Raw genomic sequence first — 24,907 nt, 5'->3', positions numbered from 1 at the left:
CTGAGGACCAAAAGTCTGCAGACATTTCAGTCTCCCACCATGTGTGTTTGTTATTAAATGCAGAGTCTCTGCTGTATTTGGCGTTGAGGAGAAATAAGCACAGGCTTTTGTTTCAGGGGCTGTATCACTTGCATCTGCTATGGACTGCCAGTTTATCCAGGGGATGTTCAGCTGGACACACCGTGTTTGCATTAAGCAGCCTCTTTTTAGAGAGAGAATTGTGATTTCACCTGGAATCTTCATCTTGACTGAACGATCGCCACGTTACTTTAGATTATCGGATTTCAGGTGGGCCGCGCTGTGTGATTGAGAGGGAGCATGTCTCATCCACTTGAATTTCAAGCAAACGGGCGCGTCCAAGGACAATTTATTACCCCGGACTCTTGTGCTGCACTGTCTGGTGGTTGAAGTATCGGTCACGCCCCCTCCCCAAAGCTGTACGTCTAGCGGTAAATCCAGGCACATCTGCTGCGGAGTTTAGTTACGTAGTTGGATGGCGGAGGATTCCACTGAAGCAGGCTCATACGCTCGCGGCCCAGCATCTTCTGTTATCCGCTGCCACCACAGCTGTCACTTCCTCCTCCTAATGCGCCTCAACCCACTAATATCTCAGTGCGGCCCGTGTTGTTAATCAATGAACATGCTGCACAAACACCTTTGGTGAGACGGACGATTTTGCCGTCGTTGCAGACACAAAAACAGACACACAGACAAAAAAGTGTTTGCACACACACACACACACGGAAACATGCATACACAGACAGATGAGTTTGCCATCATCGCAGACACGAACACAGACACACAAGCACATGCACAGGCACACTCACGCACACACAAAGACGAGACCATGTACATGATCAAGGCTGGTGACGGTAACAAAATTTCACAATTCCACAGTGTTCCCACCATCATGAACTTTATGCAGCCTAAATATTGTGAAAAACTGGAAATTAAAATGTGATATAAGGAAGGTACTCTGTATTGTGTCTGGTGAAAAAACAAAAAACACAAGAGCCCTCAACCTCTCTGGCATTTTATACACATTTGCCATGGCCCTGCTTTTGTGGAAGGTTTTATGGTTTCTATTATGTGGGTCAACAACTCTATCACTGGAAATCTTATTATAAGTGTTGCTGCGGCAGTGGAAACGTGCTACAGAGAGGTCACACTGTGGGTAACGCCACGGTCTGTTTTCCTTTCCCTTTCAAAAATACAACGTGCTGATTTTTATGTGACCATTAAACTTTGGTCGGTTCAAATGCCTACCTTCTGCGGAACAGAAAATAATTGTTTTTATTTGAATGTGGGCCTTCTTTCTCTGTCAGGTTCAGCGGTCCCCCTGATTATATGCCTTTTTCTCCATAGAGATTCTTTTTCTCTCCTGCCTTTTTTAACTTTTTTTTTATAAACATTGATTCCGAGGGCCTTTTGTGCGAGCCGGGACTCTTCTCATGCTTCTCCTCCCTTTGTCTCCTCTGCCTGAAATCCGATACCAGGAGGCTGCATCAGGTTTCGGCGCTGACCAAAAGATAGTTTTTCAAAAGGTGAAATGAGAACAGCATAACAGTGGAGCTATGAAGAGGAGGGGTGGAGGGGGAGGTAGGGGGCGAAACGGCCTGTCTTCAAGCGCTGTGTGGCTGGAGTTTTTTTACATCCCGGTTGGCAAAGCCACAGGCACACCGCTACACCCCTTTTGTCGAGGCCCTCAAAAGGATTGCACCATGTGGATAACCTTTGGCCTTCACTCCCACAATATGCAAATGAGAGAGGAGAGGAACTATCATTTCATTTATCTGTCTCTTTATTTATTTATTTCGCCTGCAGGCAGCCAACAGAGACACTCCTACCACAAAACCTAGCTGTGGTGCTTGTTAAGGGAAACTTAACTTTCGGTGTGCTATTTAGGCGTTTGTAAAGAAAGTAACCAGAGATCCCCACGGCCCCCCGAAAGCTGTTATTGTCTGCAGAGCTGTGGGAGCTGTGAGTGTAATGAGATGTGGGGAACTGCTGGGTGGTGCAAGGGCACCGCCCTCTTCCAGAACATATATCACCCCATCCATTTGCAGGTATAAGCTTTCACTTTAGAAATTCAGTAGCTTTGGGTGGCCTATACAAAAGCAAGTAAACATTACCTTCAGCATGTTTAGGGAAGCTGGAGAGGTTGTGTGGGTGCCTTCCCAAATGTAGAGGCCAACAGTATTACGAGACAATGTGTCTGGGCTGTTTACACTCAGGAAGTAAGTGGATGTTTTCTGGGTGGTATCATGAAGGAGTCCTCTGTTCTTTCCTACCATCTTGTATTTTTTAAACTCCCTGGCATTTCACAGCACAGTGCACAAGACCAGATGATGGAAAAAACTAACTTAAGACATTCAAAAACCTGTTTAATTTCCTGAAGGTTCTGCCTGCAAGAAAATGCGAGCCAAGCTGTCACGCAATCATTGTTCAGCAATGACTTTCACATGACTGCTTACACTGATTGGGAGTAGCGGCAAAAAAAAAATAAACTGACAAAACATTTTCTTTTGAATCACTCTGGCATTTTACATGCCATCTAGTCTGATCTTGTGGAATTGGTCATTTTCAATGAAGCAATAAAGTGTGGTTATTAAGCTATGCTGAGAATCCCACTGCTTGCTGAGGCTTTAAAAGGATGGCATTTACTTGGATTTGTATTAACTTTCCTTGTTTTAAATGGACTGTGTGGTGCAGCTGTGGAGGCCTTTGTTTTCCAACATGATCTAAACATTTGCTGAAAGGCAAATGTTGGGAAAAAAGAATGACTGTGGATCACTCTAGTTGCGCACATTTTTTTAGGAGAGAATAGCCACAGAAATCAATAGTTTATCCAATGAGTCTACATTTTCAGTCCTATGATATGCTATTCAGTTCATGTCAATGGAATATTGTTCCATGTGCTGGCAGAACACCTTTGAAAGGCCTTGGTTATATTTAAAAAATAAGGCTTTTTCTTCCTGAAGAAAGAAATATTTCTACCCATCAGGTAGTTATGGGAAAGGTAGCAAAGACAGGAAAAACTATTTTTTTAAAAACTCCATGTTTAAATATCAGTTTCCTCCTCTGCTTTCTGCCCTGGAAATCCAGCTTTTCATCACAATATTAATTATTGTATATGACCAGACAGTCTGACGTGGAAGCCGGGAAGAAACCAAGAGAATCTGGCCTCCATGTCTTTATTTTGGGGGCACTTTTGAACCTAATGTACTTAGGTTGTCATAGAGTTGAAAGAAGCTAAAAAATATTTTATTGAAGTAGATTACTGCCAGAAAATTGCAACAATGGAAGGACATGCTGAAATAAATACATTACCCAAACAATATTTTATTCCACTCAAGCAGATCAAAAATTACATTGCTACAAATGTCTTGCAGCCACATTTGAAATATGGTTTGAAATTCTGACATGATTTCTATGGGCACTGAAATCAAAAAGGCAAGAAAACTAAAGAAATCTTTTTTTTTTTTCATAAAATGTTATACCAGCATGCACAAATGGTAAATAATGAGTTACTGAAATATGGTCATACAGATTATAAGGCTATATTCTAACTATACCTCTTTTTTCATCTTCATATGCAAGCAAAGTTATTGGAGGATATTGGCAAAGGGCAGCAAGAGGTAGACGTGTCATTATGTCAGTGTATTTACTTTTGGAAACATGAACATCATAATCCCATTAACTCATTATCTGGCCGGTGTGTTCTATTTGGAGCACAAGCTGAAAAGGGATATGGACATTCAGTCAGGAAATCAGGGAAGCTAAATTAGGAAAACCTTAGAATTTAAAAACAAATTCTTCTACTGGACAATAGAGGAGGGGGAAAAAACATCAGCACAAAAAAGTCTGTAAGTGACAGAATTATATTTTAGAGTAGAGCAGTAAGAGATTCAACATCCAACAGGATAAAAAAAAACTGGAGAGCAGTGACTCACACGTCGTCATTTAGAACTAGAACATGCCCTTTACTGGGGAAGGAACGCCTGAGTCGTTAAAACTCAGACTGATCAGCAAATGTAATTGAACTCATGCACTCAAGTCGGTGAGCCTCATCCCCACCTCTCCAACGGATGGGTTAGGCGGCCCCTCATCTGTGAAGGAATGATGTCTACTTGAGCGCCAAATTGCTATTCTTATATCAGCGGGCCTAGCGGGGGGACTATGAAAATGGGACGCCACCTGACACACTTGTAATCCTCTTGTCTGTTTTCCTCCCAGTCACTGGTGCATGCACAGGCAGGGGTTTTGTCTTATTCTTCCTTCTGCCTGGTGGCCAAGGGAAGCAGGCAGTGGATCTCTGCACCTGTGGTTGGCTCTCAGATCTTTCATCAAGCCTGCTGAAGAGCCCCTCTGAATAAATATTATCCTTCTCTAATGGCATCAGGATATCTCCCTTTTGAGTCTCCCAGCATGGGTGTGACACAACTTTGAACTGGTTCCTTTGTGTGTGTGTCACATGAGGATTGCCAAAAAAAAAAAAGAAAAACACAGTATATGTGTAGAGCAAACACAGCTAGCTTTCACTTGAAATAATCCTCTCTACTTGTGCCTTTCAAAGTTTTTTTTGTAAGTTAGTGTAATAACTACCTCCTACTGCATGCAACATTTGCCAGAGAACCCTTCCACTCTCATCTTTGTAATCATAATAAAATGAATATGAAATTAATGCTGTATGTATGACAGCAGAAGTAATATCAAGATTTGAGAAAATTAATATAATTAACAGAGGAATTTAGTCCTGTGATGATTCCTTGTTACCCTAAATTCATGGAAATGTGAAAGAGAGCACCAGGTGCAAATTTGCCGTGTGAGTGACACGTTGGTCAAGACTGATTGCACTCTTGTGGGTACAAAGGGATTTGTACATACTGTGGCAGCTTAACAACACTGCATCAAATTGCTAAGTCAGCAGCGTAAGGTTACTATTTAACTGAAAAAAGGATCAATATTGGGATTTTTGTGGGAATTTGTTGTAAGATTTTACAGTGAGTAGTTTAATCTTGATCTTTGAAAAAATGGAGGTAGCTTTAGATTTTGAATTAGAATCATGAAGGCATATGTTTCAACAGTTTTTGGTTGGTTTCTGGTCTGTTTGAGGTAATGGAAAATTCACCAGGTCTGATACTTTTTTTCTCTAACATCTAACATCATGTGCATGTGTAACATGTGCGGACTGAGATTTTTAACTTGTTAATGCCTGTGATTTGTGTTTTGCTTATAACAAATTGAAGGTAGATGTGGTCAAGCCAACTCTCCCCCTCCCTAAACACACACACAAAACTCTCACAATTCTGTTTTTCATTGTGTCTGTGATAAACCAGAGCTGCTTGGCTCTTGTGCTGAACTCCCTCCTCAATCAGATTGAATGAGGAGATTTTAAAGTATTTACTATAGATTGTCCTAAACCGCATCGTAAGGGATGCCATGAAGCATATCATTAACAAGGCTGTCGTACAGAGCGTCACAATGACAGATCAGCAGCAAGACAAACAGGCCAACGGCACAATTTATCTGCAGTTTCATACCTCCTATACTGAAGTGATGTATAATGTTTCTGTTAAAATGTAGGCTTGAATGTACTTACTGCACGATCATTTGACGTACAGTTACTCTATGCTGCACAAGGCTAGCTCACTGCATGGTGGACATAAGGTTGGGGATTCAAATCATCAGTGGGACACGGCAGTTGTGCCTTCGGGCAAGCTGCTTCACCTCATTTGCTCAGGTAACCCCGCTACCTGTACCAATGACATAAGCCCCTTTTAGACATGCACTGCAACCTCGAACTTATCTAGACATTACCCAGAGGAGCTGTATGTGAGAGCGCAAATGTCCGAATCAGTTCCACCGGACATTAAATGGACTTTACCCTGCCAGTTCCTTAGTACAAAGTCCGAGTAACGTCCGATTGAGTCCATGTGTAAATAGAGCAGGTCACTCCCGGAGAATTCACAGCGAGCAAGTGGGCGTGTTGATGACGTTTCTATCATGCGACCAGCGCGAAACTGGAAGAATACGAACATCCGAGGGTAAAGAAGAAGGGTCATTTACACGAAGACGCCTGCTTGCTTGTATATTGCTTTCCAGTCTTTCGTCCAAATACATGTAGTGTTGATATGAACGCAAAAACGGTCATCATTACGGATGAGTCGGTAGCCTCGTCCGCTATCTCCGATATGCTGTAAACAAAACACTGCGATTTCCGCAGCGTACTTTTTGCGTCATGTCCTGTCTCCTGCACGCTCTACCCAGGCGCCGCCCCTCACCTAAACCAAACCGGAGTATTTCCAGTAGGTGAGAATGCATCTGACACGAACAATCTCCTGTTGTGTGCTACATGTGTGAAATGGCAATATGAGAAAACGGCTATACAGAACGACATGTGACGTATGAATGAAAAAGACTCCTTGTTTTGCAAACTAGTAGTTGCGTTAACTCTGTAGCATACAATAACACTTAGCATATACACTTAACTGGAACCATGTGCTGTTGACTGCCCCATGCGCACATTAACGAGGTATCATTATTATACGGAATTATACTTAAGAAGTTTATCGGCCAATGTACTGCACAGTTTGAATTACCAGAATACGTGAAACATAAATGACACAGAATAATATTTCAAACGAATTATTTTTCCTTAGAGTTATGGTTTGGCTAAAATCCATTGGATACTTTAAAAATAACAAATTATAATAACAGAGATGTCCCACGATAATATTACTGTCGACCTCGTATTCAGCTGTGGTGTAGGATCCCCTGGGAGTCTTTCTTTTTTTTTTTTTTTAAAGAAAATTCAGTCCACTCCGTTGTGTAAATTTCCTCGGCTGAGATGCGTCAAATTGCTTCAGTTCTTAAGCAAAGCAAGTCATGCATGGCGAGCCGTCTAATGGAAAGATATACCCGTCAGCCTGGCTCTAATTTATGGCTCGCTCAACTTCAGAGGTGTCCGGCATTTCAGGAGGGAGAGTGCGCGGACAACAAACGCCACCGTGCCAGGATTTTCGCTCTCGTTCCCGAGACACCGAGTCGTTTTGCGACCGGCGTATTATTAACAGCGAATGCCTGTTCGCCCGACATGAAACGTCTTTTGTCCGATTGTTTATTTATTTATATATTTATTTACCTAGTTCGTCTCGGACCACGAGGACAATTACAGAAGTTAATGACATTGATTTGAAAGAATGTGATTCACTCTGCCTGCAGATACAGACATTAATTGCTAGCACAGATGGATCCTCCCCTCCCCCCGTCTGTATTTCGTTGTGCCCAGTTGATCCTTTCAGAATACTGCGGGGGGAGGGGACTTCAGTTCAAAATAGGTTAGTAGCTGCAGCCGAGTTGTAGTTAACATGGTTATGTGATGTGAAACAAATGGATCTTGAAGAGCAATACGAATTTAAAATGGCTCCTGAATGTACACGTTTTATTTATTCATCTGTCCTCTACTGGCAGCTGCCATGTGATGCTTTATATCGTCACTAGCAATTCCATTTCCTCCTTTCCTGAGTTAAATGATGTTGTGCCTGATAGTAAGTGTGTGTGTGTGCACATGTTGATTGAAGTGCTTGTTCTCCAGCCTGTGTTTAATCCAGCAGCAGTGGATATTTTTCGCTAATTGCGGTTCAGACCCGCATTTGATTCCCATTGATTTGAATGAGCCTTGGCTCCTGTGTGGTGTGTTTATAGGCAGGTGATTTAATCCCTCCTTAGAAGATATCCCCCTCCTTTTAATGATTATTACTGTTTTGAGAGGTTCACATACTCAAGACTGGTCAGGCTACTCCAACTTTAAAAAGGGTTTGAGGTGTGAGTGAAGTCTTCTTTAACGCCATGCAGTGTTTTGCAAGGTAATGAGGACAGGAGTCAAGATTTCTGACGCAGGCGGACATGATAAACTGTTGTCACCATTACCCTTGTTGACGCTTTATTGCCCTTTTGATCAAACAACATGAAAAATAGGTCCATCTAGCAAAACATCTTGAATGTATTTTTCATTCATCACTTCATTTCAAACAAGTGACAGGGGCACATTTTTCAAAACAGCATTTTCTTTTCTGAGGATTACTTTTAATGTAACTCCTGTTGTTCTTCATTGTTAGCCATGGCTTTGTCCCCAGAAAACAAACTATTAAAGAACAGTTCCAGTTATGATTCTGTCTTTTTAAGTCCCCTCTGGAGGACTAGACTTATCTTTCATTCATCTTCCACTTGGTTTATTCTTCTGAGTTTCTTTGTTTATATTTAAATACACTTTCTTTATCGAAATGTACATTTATTGTGCATTACAGGTCTAATTTGACGGCATTATCCATTTGTAAAATTGTATCCAATGCTTTGTGGGTTCATTACATTGAAGCTTTTCTATTTCAGCATGGTTTCTGAATGTTTGGCTCCTAATAGACTGATATACTGCAGGGATGAGAGAAGTGGTCTGTCTGAGTTTTGAAATAAATTGGTTTTGCTAAAGCAAAAATGAAGCATTCCAAGCATTGTATTGGTTGGAATGTATTCAGCCTCTTCTGGGCTCCTGCAACATGTTGTGTGTGTGTGTGTTTGTGTGTGTGTGTGTCTGTGTGTGTGTGCAATATTGGGTGAATTGTATACCCTCCAACTCTGGAGTTCTTTTAGCTGGTTTATCTTACAAAACCATCAGGTCAAAAGTTTAAACATGTCTGGTGACTGACACACACACACACACACACAATCTCCATCCTGACAGTTGGGACCCCAGTGATTACTTTTGTAATTTGATGATGTAAATCTAATCAGTCTCTGTTGAGGCAACATTGATCAAATGTATGAGTCACATAGTACTGAAAAACATGTAAAACAAGTGCCGAAGTCTGATAGTGTGTCTCTTGCTAGCCTACAATATGTGCCCAAGTGTCATAGATTTAATTGTTTTGACATTTGTTTTAACTTGCTCCTGATAATTCTGTCCTCCTCACCATCTGAATATTGGCAGCTAGTTTGTGACTTTGGGAATATTCCGTTTATTTATTTATAGCGCCCCAGTTATGACTTAATTCAGTCAGTTTCCACTTCTGTCTGAAACAATATGGCAGCACTCACAATCAGATTACAGATTACACTCACAATCAGATTGGAAATGCATAAACATGTGTTTAGAATAGAGAACACATGAGCTTCAGAATGCTGAATCTATTCATTTGAAGTAAGATGAATCAATGGGAAAATGTGCTTGTTCCTAATGGAATGCAGTGCTCTTGAGAAAATGAATATTGCTGAACACCAGATTTAAAAAGGGGTATGGACAACGCATACAGTTCAGACTTCTGGGGTAATACTGCCTGCATATTAAGATCAGATATCTATAACAGGGAATAATCTTGCTCCACGCCTTCTGAATACGTTATTACTATAATCATTGCCAGTGAAGGAAGTGGGCTATACAACAGAAGAGAATGAACTACATGGGAAGCATATGTGTGACAATGGAACATTCTGACAATTTAATAGCGACTGATGTACAGTATCTTCATTTGATCTACATTAAAATCTGACAAATGGGCTTCTGCTGGTGGTGGTGATAAGGAGGGGGTGTTTCTCCAGGGATCGCTTTTGTCTTCTGGTAATTCCAATCTCCCCCTTTGATTCTGTCTGGTTCATCAGGGCTTGATGGATACTGATGGGTGGGAGTGGAGTTATGCGCGCTGTGTTGAGTGTTAGGACACCTAGATTCAACACTCCCACACCCTCACCTCCAAATTTTTCTGTTTCTTTGACAGCTGTTTCTGCCCATGCCTTACCCATCAAGCACATGTTGGAGAAGTTGTTCCCCTGGCATTTCTTAGAAGGTGCCTGGGGGTTCTCTGGAGTAAAACGGCATAATGTGCCAAGCATTTAACAGTCTTGTAGGGGAACATTGCTATGGTGTGTTGGTGTGGTGCATTCAACAACAACATATTGCATTTATGTTTCATATTTTCACATGTAGTGCCTTTTTAATCCATTGACTAATGCTCACCCACATGCAATATATGGCAGCCATTTTTTGGTTAGAGCGCATATCTCACATCAGTTGGGGAGAGTTTAAAAAGGCTATTAATTAAACAGGAGGATGATTAGATTGAGAGGGCCAGTCTGAGAATTTGGTCAAGACAAAAAAATTGTCTTGCACATTTCTGTGTGTGTGTGCACGCACACATGCGTTTATGATATTACATGTATGACTGTGCCTGTGTGTGATTTCACAATGCATATTTTCAAAGCAGCATGCCAGAAAAATGTACATTAACAGTGTACATTTCAAACATAATAAGAAGAACTTGTTGATCGATTTCTTTTTTCATGATCAACACTTTCATGTGTTTGTTAAGTGTGTCAACAGCTGTCACAGTTTACAGTTCACTACAGTTTACTGTTTTATGAACTGCCATTCAGATGGAAATTTGGCTCTGGGGAGACTGCTGGGCTTAGAGGGTATTGAACACTAGGCTCTGCGTTCTCGTTTGGCATTGGTATAACCTCATGGCAGGTTTTTGGAAGGGCAGTGCGGGGGGGGGCTGCGGGGGGATCGTTTAAAAATCATTTCACCACTTTTTCATCACAGCATGTTTTCATATGCATCTTTCAAATGCTGCCACAGTAAGTGAGTTTGATGACAAACATGATATACTGTTGTTCTGCAGGCACTGAAAAACAAAAGTAAACTCCACTGATACACTGTCAAAGGAGCCCATTCTTTGCCGTAAATAAGGCCACCTTCTGTAAAACGCTGCCTCTCTGCCAAACTGGTACACTGCATGAATTTTGGCAGAGGCTTTTTGACTTTTTAACACTTGAAATGCAGTTCATTTACCATTGTGTGTATGTGTGTGTTTGTGTGTTCATATAGAATTTTCTTTGTTCCTGAGGACAAATTAAAACAATTTTCACACTCCCTGTGCCCTGTCTAGGAGTATATTCAAGGAAATGAAAAAGGGAATTGAATACAATTTGTTTTAAATTGATTAAGCAAAGCCATAGTTGTGTGTCTGAGTTTCAGGGGAAAATGCTGGCACTGGTATTCTTTTAAAGGCTATCACTGGATAGTGCAGGAATTGGTCAGAAGGCTTTATGTTTCTGTCTCTGGGTTATGATGTATGACAGATCATATGTCTGTGTAACTTACACAAGGTTAAAAATCACTGTTGTATCATATCATTTCTGTACACGGTGAATGATTTCTGTACATGACATTGGTAATTTGACTTGTTAATAAACGGCCAAAGCTTTAATAAGGCAGTGTGGTGGTATGTGTTTTTGTATATCTATAGCCTTAAAAATTCATTCAAGCAGCAAAAGTGGTGTCTCTGGTTTAGTTCTTAAATAAGCCCATTTAAATGGATTTGAGGGCTGGTGTTTACTGAAAATAAAAGACTGAAAGCATCGCCCCAAAGCCCTGCCCCTTGTAAGAGTCCCAGGCTTGACCCTGACGTGTCGATGTGGGGTAAAACCTACTGTACTTCTGTCTCATGTTCAGCCTTGTTATGAAACCGTGGAAAGTGCACTATTCTCCCAGGGGGAGTGTAACAGCAAGTTGCAATTTACCAAGGTTGCTTTGCATTTCAACAAGCGTGTCCAGGTAGCTGTGGTGATGCCCACGTTATGTGGCCATCCTCTGAGATCTACATTGGAACTAATCCGACGGACTCCAGTGACACGCATGCTCTTTCAGTGAACCTAGCAACATTTCTTATCCTCTCTGGCTTTTAGAAGACAGATTTGATAGAATTTATCAAGGGCACAAAATAAAATGGCTATAAGCTGGCATTTTCAGATCAAAGCCTCTGTTAATTCTCGTTTTGAATTACACGAACAGCAGTTTAATATCTCTCTTGTGTGGTGTGAGTCCAGAAAACAAAATATATCAGATGTTATGGATTGGGTTAAAAGTAGTCGATGGATATTGGCTAGGTTAAGGTGCCGCCGTTTGTTAGGTGATGTTCTCTCCTCCCTCAGAGTATGAGAGAAAAGAAATGGGAGGCACCGCTCGACACGCTAAACAAAGGCTGATGGCCTTGTCTGAAAGTCATCAATCAAAAAGAAAGAAAGAAAAAAACCCAATCCTTCCTCTGGGGGATCAGAAAGAAGACAGACTGCAGTCTGAGCCAATGTAGCCCTACCGGCGGCCTTAGTGAAGGAAAGAGCTGAACCATAAATCTCCCTGGAATACAACAGGGAATTACAGCTCAGCCTCTGCAAATCATGTGACTATAATTAGGGTTTCTTGGCTTTGTTCAATCATGAGGCCTTGCCCCATGGAAATGTACAAAATGATCTGAGCTACCATTGTGCTGTACTTGCATGGTAACTTAAACCACGAGTACCATGTTGACTGCAGTGTTAGGCTACACACTGGTACTGGTATTGTGGATTATGTAAAGGATGTAGTAACTTTCCATTACAGAGCCTCTTTGATTAGCTGGTGTTTGCTAAACTGATTTGCTTGCATTTGCCCTTCCGTGGGTTTGTAAATTGTTATGGCTACAGGTCCCTGTCCTTGAGGGAGGTTTCTTGCCTGACCATAACCTATCTGCATTGTCGACGATTTACTATACAGCTTGTCTCCTTCATATCATAAAGTTATATGTGTGTGTGTTTTTTTTTCTTTTTTGTTGCGATAAAAACTGACTCTCACATAACCTTCACATGCATCCGTATGATACTACCCAAAACAATCTGTTGAAATTGCAGGAGGGGAAAAAGAAACACTCTTTCAACAGTAAAGCATGTCTGATGAAGGTTAGGAAGCTGAGGTTAGGAAATGAGCGAGGGTTTCACTACCTGCGGAGCCCGAGCTTTTGAGCAAATCTTTTCTTCGCATTTGCTGGAAATGAAGGCGGTGTCTTATTTGGCTGTCTTGCAGCAGGTCTGCTTTTTAGTTGAGGTAGTACTAATGTGATTCTCACTTGCTCAGTCTCCATGGATCCGGGAGGCTGAACTGCCTCCAGGTAACGACACGTGGGAAAATGATGCTCATCTCAAGGGGGGAGGGTCTGGCTTTCCACCTCTCTCACAAATGGAGGTCCTTGTGAGAGGCCTTTTTTGTACAGTGCATTAAGGTGAGAGTTGAATTTGTGCATGTGAAGTAGCTTATTATCTGCCATTCAGTTTTAAAAGATACTTTGGGTCTTGCCCCTGGAGGCTTTTAGCATTATACAGTTTTTTTTTTTTTTTCGAATGCCTCATGAGAGGCAGTGTAGACTAGCAGGATGAGATATGTCACCTATTAATTAAACACTGAAACTGGGGTGGTGCAATTAGAAATTAGAGGCCTTTATAAAGGGGGCAGAATGGTTTTGCACTTAGAGTCATGGAGTTGGATTTTTAATGGCTTTGATTTAAGTCTGAAAGATATGATTAGCTTTGATTCACTGAGACAAAGGCTACTTTAACCCATTTGTTTTAAAAAAAAACAGGAAAAAGAAATATTTAAAATACTCGTGCCCATTCCAGACATCAATCCAGTAAGTGAAAGAGGCCTTTGAAAAAGGTATGCATGGCATTCGTGTGATAGTGTGATTAGGCTGCAGATGTATTCCACATCTAAAATGTAATGCACCGCCAGTGACTGGGGGGGTCAAATGAGAGCAGACGTGGTTGAAAGCTGTTGTCTACGTCGAGACGCCATTTCTTAATGCATCTGCAGTCAAAGTCCAATACGTTTCCAGCTACTCCCCGCCTACGCCATTATAGTTTGGAGTGGGTATGTAATGGAGTGATAAGAAGTGACAGGAGAAACACACTCCAGAAACTCTGGAATGTTGGGAGTTTAATGAATGTCTGGGCCCAAGCGTCTAGCTTTGTCATAATTGCCGGGAAAAGCTGAATCCCACAGAATTTCTGTTGATAACAACAGGACTGCTGTAGCTTAGTCTTATCTGCCTGGGGTCTTGTGGTCATGATCCACTGATATTGTAATCCTGCTGACTGTAAATGGTTGTGTGGACGTCTGTTCACAAGAGCTGAAACCAGCTGCAGCTGAAACTGCTTTTTCCTCCACCTCTGCATGGCGTTGTTTTCTTAATTCCTGTTTTCTCAGAAAAAAAGTTGATTTAACATAATCGGTCTGTTAGAACTTACAATCTTTTTTTACATACAGTCACATGATGACCCATAACATGTAATTCTGTGCAGCTTGGTCAGTTCTCTGAAGTGAAAAAGATGAATCACTTGCTAGCGCCTGCCTTAACATTCGGTGACCAGCCTTTTTCCACTGTCACTGTAACAGTGCTTCCTTAAGACGTATATTTGCAGGCTTCCTGTGTGTACGCATCAAACAATGTTATGTGCGCAATGCACTTACAAGCAGGGATGTGGGTAAATTGTCAGGTGTTTCGTTTCAGACTGCTAAAATACAGTGAGTGAGGCGCACTAACGCGACTTTAAAAAGAAAAACGCTGGACTAATTTCAGGAAGCCTTCTCGGTAAAACTCAGAATTGATCTCAGCCTGGTTGAAGAGAACAGACAGAGAGATACTCTCCTGGGAATGGAGTCAGTGCCTCTGTACCACTAACCGGCAGCCGGTTGATCTTCTTACCTCATTTATCGATGTCTACCAATGGAAAGCATTCTCGGAAAAGCAAATGGACACATGCCCAGGATGACAATTAAAAATTGCAGAATAGATCACACTCAGGGGGCTGGTAACATTACCATGTCACCATGGCAGTGCTTTGAACCATTTCCCAGAAGGAGTATAGTTGGACAGTTTCATATTCAATGGCTGAATTTCTAGCATACAGATGAATATTAGGACTATTGGTTAAAATCTGGATTATGTTGGATGTTTTTTATTTTGCATCATTTCAACCACAAAAACATCACAGCAAACTCACAGATGTGCATTAGTGGTAGTGTGTGCGCAAGATAGCTTGTGTCTGTTTATATCTGTATGTGTGTGGGTTTACAGTAACTTTTACTTGTAAAATAGAGATATCTTTCAGAAATAATTGCCTGCTTTTAATAAGAAATTGTGGGCTTTTTGGACCACTCGGTACTTGTAATGGAGCATGCACATTTATGTTTTTTGTTCCATGTACTGCTGTATTGAGATTAGGGTTGGTGCTTGCGTGGGAGAGATGTGAGTTTACATCTGGTAAACAGGATGTTGACTGCTTTTTCTCTCCGACTGAAAGACACCTCACTTCCCAGCTGCACATATTGTATTTTGAGAAATTATACACGCCAAAAAAAAAAGTCATTGCTGCAGAGGTTGTTTTCAAGTGCATGTGAAACCTCGTCCGCAGCTAAGGTGCATACTTAAGTACAGCTGCTTGCTGTTGCATTTGAAGTAGTGCGCATTAGTAAATGCCTTGAAGGATTGTGTCTTTTAAAAGAGAGCTGCAGAGTCCCAGAGTCCCTACGCTAACTGTAAACAGTTTACACTGTGTTAAGAGTTCGCTCTTTGTGGTGCCAGGAATGTTACTGCAACATGTTCATTATTTTGATATGGTCTTAAATCTGTATTAATCAGTAAGGGGTTTATTTATCATTCCAAATATTCCTCAGGTGGAGAAGCGGAAAAATATTTATGAGGGGAGGGGAGGTTGACTTTCGCTTGTTCTTGCTCTTTGTAGCCTTCAATAGAAATAAATATATAATTCATAAATATTCATACATGACTGAAGAGGGAATTTTTGCCCTTGGGGAAAAGAAATGAAGTTGTTTCAGTGGTACTATTATATGGCTTTTACAGGGTAATACAACCTTTTTGGCCATCCATAGAATAAGTGGCTATGCCATAGAGTATATGCACTGTCATTTGTGGATGTCTCTTGGGCTGTCCTTTGAAGTCCATAATTTGATATATCCTCCTTTTCTGTGTGGGTTACTCTATTCAAAATAAATGGACTGTCAGATTAGCCAAGATAAGGCAAGACTAAAGTAGTGCTCTTCCCCTTCAACTCCCTGGCCTGGTGTTGTAATAGCTTTGCATGATATAATGAATGCTATTATAGGTCTCCAGGTCTTACAGCTCACATTGTGCTAGCCACTTACAGGTCCTGGTAAAAAGTTCTTGCTTAATCACGAAGCCAGCCAGAGACAAAACAGGCACCCTTATAGTTAAGATAGTCCAATCAAAATATAAAATTATGGGTTCAAAAAATAGTCTTGAAGGTTTTCTTTTTTTGTTCACCCTCAGCAACATTCATTTTATGATTTGAAAGCAGGCATTGTTGGGGACAGGGGACAGGCAGGCAGGGGAGGAGTCGAAGGAAGACATCATCGGTAATGGAAGTTCTTGCCTATACACAGGGCTGTTGCTGAACTGTTCCCATTGTTGAAAGTACCTAGAGATTACAAGAAAATGTGATATCTAGAGTGCTATCATTCCAGTGGAAAGGCCTGTTTGCTGACATCAGTAGGTGAAGTGCTGGTAAAAGAATGGTCAACTAACAGCTGGATGGCAGCTGCAAGAATTCTCTCTCTCTCTCTCTCCCTCTCTCTCTCTCTCTCTCTCTCTCTCTTTCTGGCCTTTGCTGTAAGCCTTTTAAGGGGACACGCTGAACCACTCTCAAACATTAAAACCTTTAAACAAATATACACACCCATGGAGCTTCATTTCCAATTAGAAAAGAACAGTCCCAAATGCCTTATTTCACATCCTTCCACATGAGTTTCTTGGAGAAGGAAATGGGAAGTGATTATTTTCTTTTTGTAAGAGCATGAATTGTACCTGTTCCCGATCATACTGTATAAAGGAAATGTATTTTTGGTCTTTTGACTTTCTCACGCAATGTAGATGAAACATCCATACTGAATATTTTATAGTTGCCTGTGGTTTCCCTTTTTATACTTAAGTCAAATGGTAAGCAGTGTAATTTGTTTGCTTCTACAAGTAACGTACTCCTGCTGTATCAGTCATTTTCAGATATATGCCGGCTGCCCACAGACCCCCCCCCCCCCCTCTTTTTAACTATCAACTGTTTTCAATAGTTGGAGACAATTAAGTCGGGCAGAAAGGACCTACTTCACAGAGTGCTTTTTTATATTCAAAGAGCTCACCTCCTTTTCTAAGCGCTGGTGCACAAACACACAGTGTGTGGGCTATGTTTTCCCTTTACATTACAACCAATTAAACAGACTTGCTCTTATCGCCATTCTCTTTTAAAAGGAGGAAGCGCTTGTTGGTGTTCGGTTGGTGGCTGCAAATTAAGCAAATGTTTTTTTTTGCCTTCCCCTTCTCTCCCTCTGCTCTCCGTGTTTGCGGCATCATCACGTGATGCTGTGGATAGAGGGCACTTGAGAGGTTAGTGAAGTTTTGTGTTCGCAAGCTGCAGGGGGTTAACTGTGAATGTGATCGCTGGATCGGAGGTAATTTTGGCTCTGCTCTGGGCATCTAATCTCCTTTTCTGCTGACCGGCCATATTTCTGTTTTGCACTGCTGCATAGGCGTTTCTGCCCCACCCCAAAGACCTTTATCTCCATGTCTATTATGACATGTGTAAAGTGGCATTGCTCTGTAACACAAAATAGAATAAGACAACTAAAAAGACAGAGGTATCTTGGAAGTCCTGATTCGGATGTCTTTCAGAATAAAAAATTGGAGCGCCCACAGAGGCTGGCTTTTTATTATTATTTTTGTATTATTATTTTGAGCTTTACCTTGAGCTGCTCTTGGCCTTGTGCGGTGAGTATGTGTCAGAATTAAATTAGCACACTTCGAACAGACCCATTTATCCTTATTGGAATTTGTGCCGCTCGGTTGGAATTTATGCACGCGCTGCCATTGCATTAACCGCCGAGGCTTCTCCTGGAGGTGTTAAGGCCTCGCGATTTGCCAAAACGGGGGAATGCAGAGTGCTCAATCTCAGCTGCGGGACTAACCCACAGAGGCGAAGAGGAGAAGGCCTTTTCAATTGACACTTCCTTGAGAGCAGGAAAACAGTGCAATGATGTATGACGGAGTGCACATACTAAAGTCATTACGCTGTTTCCTCCCAAACTGTTAAGGGCCTGCAACCCACAGATTTTTCAGATGGCTGTGATAATGGGGAGGTGTTGGGGACATGGGCAATAGGCACCACAAGTGGTTGTATCTGCATTTAAGTTTCACATTAAAAAGATGGCAGGCTGTTGTTACTAACAGTAATGATGCACAAATCAATGGCCTTTACCTAGACTGGGACACATCAGGATCTGTGTAATAAAACAGTGTGGGTACTGTATGACTGTTGATGAGGGACTTGGGCATGCCCACTGTCACTCAAGGAAAGAGAGTCATAGCAGTTCAGGTTGGGTCACATTGTGCTATTTCAGAACCACGATGAAAACAAGTTTTTCAGCAAGTCACTAGTAGAGACTTTGCCCACCTTTGTGATGGAATAATTCCCATTTCTTAGATAATATTTCTGTATTTTTTTTTCACATTAAAAATCCACATGGCATATCCCATTAGAGATCATGCATATTGTAATATTGTGTTTATTTTGTTTTATTTCTAAACTGAATCATTATTCACTCTCCCAGTAAGCTAATAAATAGCAGCATATATTAAAACACATAAAGTTAAAGCTTTTAGCAGAAGTTCAATACATAATTCTGACAAATTTAAAGGCAGTTATCGGTGATAAAAAATTATTTCAGATTCTGTTCATTTCTGAAGCTGATGATTTAGCCCCAAGCTTTGTTTTGTAAGCCTTTGACTTACAACACAGTATTTATATTCACCGCAATAAATTAGATGTCCACTGTCATTTGTGCGGTATGTGGATGATGTGTCGGACTTACGGCACAAACAATCGTTTATTCTTTCATTTGATTTGTCAGTGTGCAGAAAATGCATGGCTCTTTACTGCCTTTTGCTTGGAGCCATATTGAATTACAGAGTACATTCCTTGCAGAACAAGGGTTGGATTAAATGAAGACTGTGCCCCAGATTAAACTCTACTATATTATAGTACAAGAAATCCTGCAGTGAAGTCAGGGAATGTTTGTATGGCCCTGTTATTAAACAGCTTTGTACCTTGAATCGTTTGAATGGCACTAAATCATGGCCAGTCTTTCGTAAATTGCAGACAGTGGGGAGAGGCCATTCTGAAGAGCTTTCATTTCATTTTGAAGTGAACTCAACATAAAGTAAGTGTTTGCATGAAATCAGGACTGAAATGGGACAGTAAGTCATCTCTGGTAAAGTAAGCAATTATACATGGTTTTGAAAGCACAAATTAAATAATTAGAAGAAATGAAAAACAAAGAGAAACCTCACATTGATGGGGAAAAAAAATGCAATGAACAGTATATCTTTTCTACAGGTTGTATTGAACACTTAACACAGCAATGACAAACTGTTTTATAATTAACTAAGATGTAATAATGAAACACTTCACTTAACCTCAAACACAGAAGAGCATCTCAGTAATCATAAGTGTAATTTTATTCGGGGGAAAAAAGGTGCTGCATCAAGGAGTCTTTTAATTGAATGGACAGCGGTAATTAAAAGTTATCTGTTTAATTAAGAAACAAATATTCAGCGCCTCACCTGCACATTGCTTCCAGCAGTCTTAATCTGCATCTTAATAGGGTCTCGTTTTTCTTTGTCAGTATAATTTTCAGTAGAACAGAACAATAATGAAACATAATTATTGTTATTATTGTTATAATAATAATAATAATAATTATTATTATTATTATTATTATTATTGTTATTGTTATTATTCAAAGATGGACATTATTTATTGTTTAACTTTCATATAACAACTACCACATGACTTTATCCATTCAAGCATTGTACAGGCCATCCTGTGGAAGTCAGTAACAGACTGCACATACACTTAATTCATGCTGTTATGCATTAAGACCAAGCACTTGCAAAGCCACTGTGGGTGTGTATTTGTAATATATTTCTTCACTGGCTTGATGAAAAAAACATGAGACATACAGTTTCTTTTGAACTATGTACTATTTTTACTATTTCCACCTTTTAGAATAATAGTAAAATCGGTAGCCAAAAAAGTGTTATAAACAAATCAAAACTGTCTTACATAGTAGATTTTTCAAAATAGCCATTTTAAATGAAATAATTTTGGAAGGAAATTCATGCATAGGCATTTGTCTAAGAATTAAATTTCAAACATTTAAGTCTTTGGATCAAAATGTCTTTGAATGCATGTTTCCCAATATCTTAATCAGGTGTGTCCAAATGTTTGACTGGAAGTGTAGATGGGTGAAACCTTGTGCCACGAAGTAGACCAGAAGGTTGCTTTCCCATTTTTATCTGAGTGAGAATTTTTTAATAAGATGCAAGAGACAGCTTTCAGGCCTTTTGTGAGCCACTGTGATAAGAGGGATATGTACCTTAAAACTGAAATTAGATTTCCATTCATTGCTTTCAGTACCAAGTGAATACAATTAATTTCATTGGAGTTAAAGGCTTGTTTCGAGTTGGCAGTGATTGCCTTAGAAACAGGTCTGTATCCTGTGATTGTTCCCTTTTCTTTCTTTGTTCAATATTTTAAAAAAGTGCCGCTCTTTTCTTCAGAAAATACTTCAACGCCCAGCTGGGTGTATTTGTGTCAACTCAAAACATCTTCGACAGATAGCTCGCTGGTAATTTTGCTTCCTTGATCCCTGATTTGATTTTACTTTTTCATTGCCTATCTGAGCTTTTTGGATTTCTTTTCATGGTGCATATCCAGGTGAGCTTTTGACACTTGTTTTTTTCGGTGTTTGCTGTAGAAAAAAAGGAACTGTTTTTGTACGCTATGAATAGCTGAAGCCCCAGCATGTTCGAGGCAAAGTAGATTAAAATGTTATGTTTGCGCTGTGTGTTCATAGTGAGCTCTTCTGATTTCCTGTGAACCCTCAGCACAAGGGACAGAAATCCTCAGGTTAAACCTTTATCGTTGCAGAGCTGAAACTTAATAGACATTGCAGACAACACATGATGCGCATCAGCCTGATTCATTCTGCTTTGCGTCAGACTGCATTCTGTGAACGCAGAAAGATGCAGCAGCATCATTCAGTCATAACAATTATTACATAATATCAGTTGGGTTGGCTTAACAAATTCATTCTTCTCATGTTAAAATGTCACATTAATAATTAATAATGTGTTTATTTTGTAATTATGTGGGGCCACCTTGTGCTAGACTCAGTTTTCATCTGTGTTGAAGACCATTGTGCTGCATGAAATTTAGCAGATTTTCATTGATCTTTAAATCATCCAGACGGCTCATTCCATTCACCATGCCTATTAACTAATCCATAAACCATAAAGATCAGTGAATCTTCAATGTGTAATGCTCTGATACACAACCGTTGTTTCAGTATGATAAGTATGCAGTATGTGATCAAGTAAAGTCTAAATGCTAATCTAAAAACAGCATTTGATTAAAAAGGTGGGGTATCATATGCTTATGTGGGTACAGATGACAGTCCATTCAGCTGCTCTGAGGCCCTGGTACTAAACCTGTGAATAGTGTTGCAAGTTGTTGCCAGTTTTGCAGTAAATACCTTATCAATTGCCTTACTCTTTTTCCCAATCAATACACGATAACTCAAAATGGAAGTCATCTTTGTGTGTGTAAGGGCAATTAATAAAAAGATGTATATCATCATTTGCCCTTGAGGGCTGTACATTTGATTTTTAGCATTTTTCTTCATTTTCTTCCCGCAGACCACACCTGCTTAAATGTCCTCTGGGAACATTCTGAAATGAATAATGCATGAGATATTTAGAGAGCGTACGGGCTTGCAAAGCGAAGGACAGCCTTTGCAGTGGCCCGCCAGGTGCCTTTTGCGAAGGCCTCGTTTCTGCCTCTCGGTCTCCCTCTGCTCGCTCTGAATCAATTCCACTTTGTCCGTCTCTTTTTTTCTCCTCCCCACCAGTGAGATTTGTTGACTGCGGCAGAAGCGGACGACTGCGGTACGAGAGCAGTGACCCGGCAGACTTCAGGATAGGGGATGATGGAGTGCTCTATGCCGCGAGAAGCTTCCGTGCCTCCACCGTGCAGGCGGTGTTGCTGGTGGTCGGGGCGCGGGACCCGGACACTCAGGAGCGGTGGCAGACGCGCGTCAAGCTGACCCCCACACCCAACGGAGCTGCACAGGTAGGCCGCACACTCCACCCTGTCGAGCTGCCTGTGTGGCTTGTGTGTTTTACCACCCTTTGCTGGATTCACGTGACGTGTCGGTTTTTGTTTGGTTTCCTGTTTGTCCATCTGTTTTGTTTTGTGTGGGCTTTAGAAATGGCTCGTTCTCTGCAATGGGAGGCGCGTTCCCCCTCGATGCTGTACTAATGGATGTGTTATCATGGCACTGTAATTAAAACTCAGTGTGTCCATTAGCTGAAACTGTAGCGTGTTCTGTGAGGTGCACAGTGCGGGCAGATTCTGGTTACAGGGCAGCTCGTTACAGAAGAGATAACTGCGCCTGTATTCTGTGCAGTTAGTGCTCCAGTGGTGGCACTGTCGGCACAACCTGATTGTGAGTTTGAACAGACGTGACTCGTGCGGGGCGGTGGTTCATTTTACATAAAATGTAAATATTCCTCAGTTAAATGTCAAGACCTTGTGTACGGCAGGCTCTCCAACTGTGAAGCAGTACAGGTTAAGTGCTCAGCTCAAGGGATCAGCTTTAGTATTCCACTTGAGATTCAAACCGGCGCCTGTCTGGTTGTAAGAACAGTTCCCCAGTTGCCAGTGTACTCAGAGGATGTGTAGTTCATTTTTCTCACAAAGTCTTATGTATTTGTGTGCCTACATACATACACCAGTATGTACATATCAAGAGGACATGCTGAGAGCCTTAACCAATTTGTAGCTTTTATTGTCCTGTGAAATCATGTTTATGTCAGTAATCATATAAGTAATAATAAGCAACGTTCTTTATTTGACTTTTCTCAGTCCATATAAGCATTGAAGTAGCCTTGTACTACCCCATTAAGACCGACTGCCCTCTTTCCAGTAAAATTGCTTAAAAATGGAAATAAAAAGGCTTTGAGGCTAGTTATGTATAACAAGTGGCACATGAGTCGACCATCAGTCAACTTAAATACAAAGGGTTCTGAAAAGATGATGTGCTAGGCACTGCAGAAAAGAGGTTTGCTGGCTCTTTCCTCTCCTTCACTCTTCTGTCTATGCTAGATATGTGATTTTAATGAGAGCATTCATCACCGTCGTAATATTCCAAAGAAGGACCTGCCACTTGCCAAAAATGTGTGGCAGACAGTGGGCGCATTTATACAAGACAATCATGCGGGGCTATTATCATGAATATTTGAACTGTTGGCGACAGAGAGTACATCAGAATTTTCAGTGTTGCTGATGTGAGTGAAACTCTGCTGGGTCTGTCATGTTCCATGTTAACGTCCATATCTGAGGGTTTATGCTGTGTGTCGCCTGCTGTGTCTGGACGGAGGTAACTGCTACTGATATTGATGTGCTGTGTGGAGCATATGATTATTAAGACAGTCTGCTGAAACACAGATGATGAATGGATGGATGGCTGGCATATGAGACATGCTGAAGTGAAATGTATGTCACCACACAATCTTAGTTTTTCCATTTTAGTTTTGGTTGTTGTAATTTTTAAATTCAAACACAGACATCATTTGCCATCTCCTTATCATTAGGCAACATGCTAAATGCACATAACCATCTGTCTCAGATCAGTTCTGGGTATTGATTTATTTATTAACTGTGTTGGTTTTTTATTTCAATAACTGTTTTTGAAAAGTGTCTCTTTCAACTGTTAAATTTGACAAAAATGCTGCAACTTAAGAAAGGGAAATGACTACAAATATGAATTTGCATTTTGAATCTTTTTTAACAGCACAAAAACTCCATTCATATTTGTTCCCACCCCTTTGGCTCCACCCCTGCACAGGAGGAACAGCTCTGACCCTTATCATTGGTATTGGGCAGTGAGCCAAGGGCAGGAGGGTGGAGTAACTGCAACTCATTCCAGCAGGGGAACCTAGCAGGTCTTAGCCATTGAAATGAATTCTGACAAAAAGCTTTGAATTCTAACAATGTCATTCAGTATTTCCAATATGGCTGACTTAAAAACCAACTACCTGTGTAACTATTGGATTGAAAGATTTAGTTGATCAGAGACTATGATAATCAGTGGATAGCAATATAAGATATTATTGCCATGTGAATCTAAACATGCTTCAGTTTGTAGGCTGTAAAGCTATGAAGGTTAAAATTGATTCTTATTTTCCATTACCCAGTAGAGAAAGTAAAAAAAAAAGTGTCACTAAAAATGTAAGTGTTCATAAAAAAAATTGAAATTGGACTGAAAGTGTGAAGAGAAGAGATAAGTTTAGATACCAGCTGGAGTCCACAAGTACTGCTGTAAAATCCATGGGCGGTGAGCGGTCCCTGTCTCTAAATGACTGTGTAACCGGATACTCTGAATCCCACCGATATGGACCAGCGCCATAGATTTCCCATTTAAACAGCCATGTTTTCAGAGATAAATATTTCTCTTTCCGAGGAAGAGTTTCTTGGAGGTCGGAGTAAAGCCTGCAGTAATAAAAATACAATGCAACGAAAGAGGCCCAAGTCCGTGACTTAGTGCCTGTCTCCATAATGAAGAAGTCAAACGTCACCTCATATCTGTTATGGTACAGTAAATCTTGAAGTCTGCAGTCTGGATTGTTCATGCACCAGCAGGCGTTATTCTAAAAGCTTCAGAAAATGTGCCTCCTTAAAGGAGGGGATATTGACTACATTCTTACATCAACACTGCCAGTGGTCTTGAATTGACAGCAAGCTGTTTAATTGCCAAAAGGTATGCAGGTTTCCAAAGTTTGTTTTACAGTTCTCTATAGTCACATTTGGTTTTAGAAAGTTTCACTTCTTCATAACAACTATAGGGGTCATGCAGGAAAAAAGGTTTCTGTTTAGTAGCTGTCCTCCAGCTTGGAGG

The 24,907-nt window shown here is 40.8% G+C and overlaps 1 protein-coding gene across 1 annotated transcript in view; it reads left to right on the top strand.

Annotated features, from left to right (window-relative positions):
- LOC118772461 (cadherin-2-like) overlaps window positions 1-24,907 on the top strand; it is a 63,611-nt gene that overhangs the window by 19,448 nt on the left and 19,256 nt on the right. Inside the window, exon 3 of the mRNA XM_036520817.1 lies at window positions 21,860-22,080. Coding sequence (XP_036376710.1) covers window positions 21,860-22,080 — 221 coding nt within the window. The remainder of the gene's footprint in view (window positions 1-21,859; window positions 22,081-24,907) is intronic.

This window comes from Megalops cyprinoides, chromosome 2 (genome assembly GCF_013368585.1).
Source record: "Megalops cyprinoides isolate fMegCyp1 chromosome 2, fMegCyp1.pri, whole genome shotgun sequence".
Classification (NCBI taxonomy): domain Eukaryota; kingdom Metazoa; phylum Chordata; class Actinopteri; order Elopiformes; family Megalopidae; genus Megalops; species Megalops cyprinoides.
This window is presented reverse-complemented; position numbering and strand designations above follow the sequence as displayed.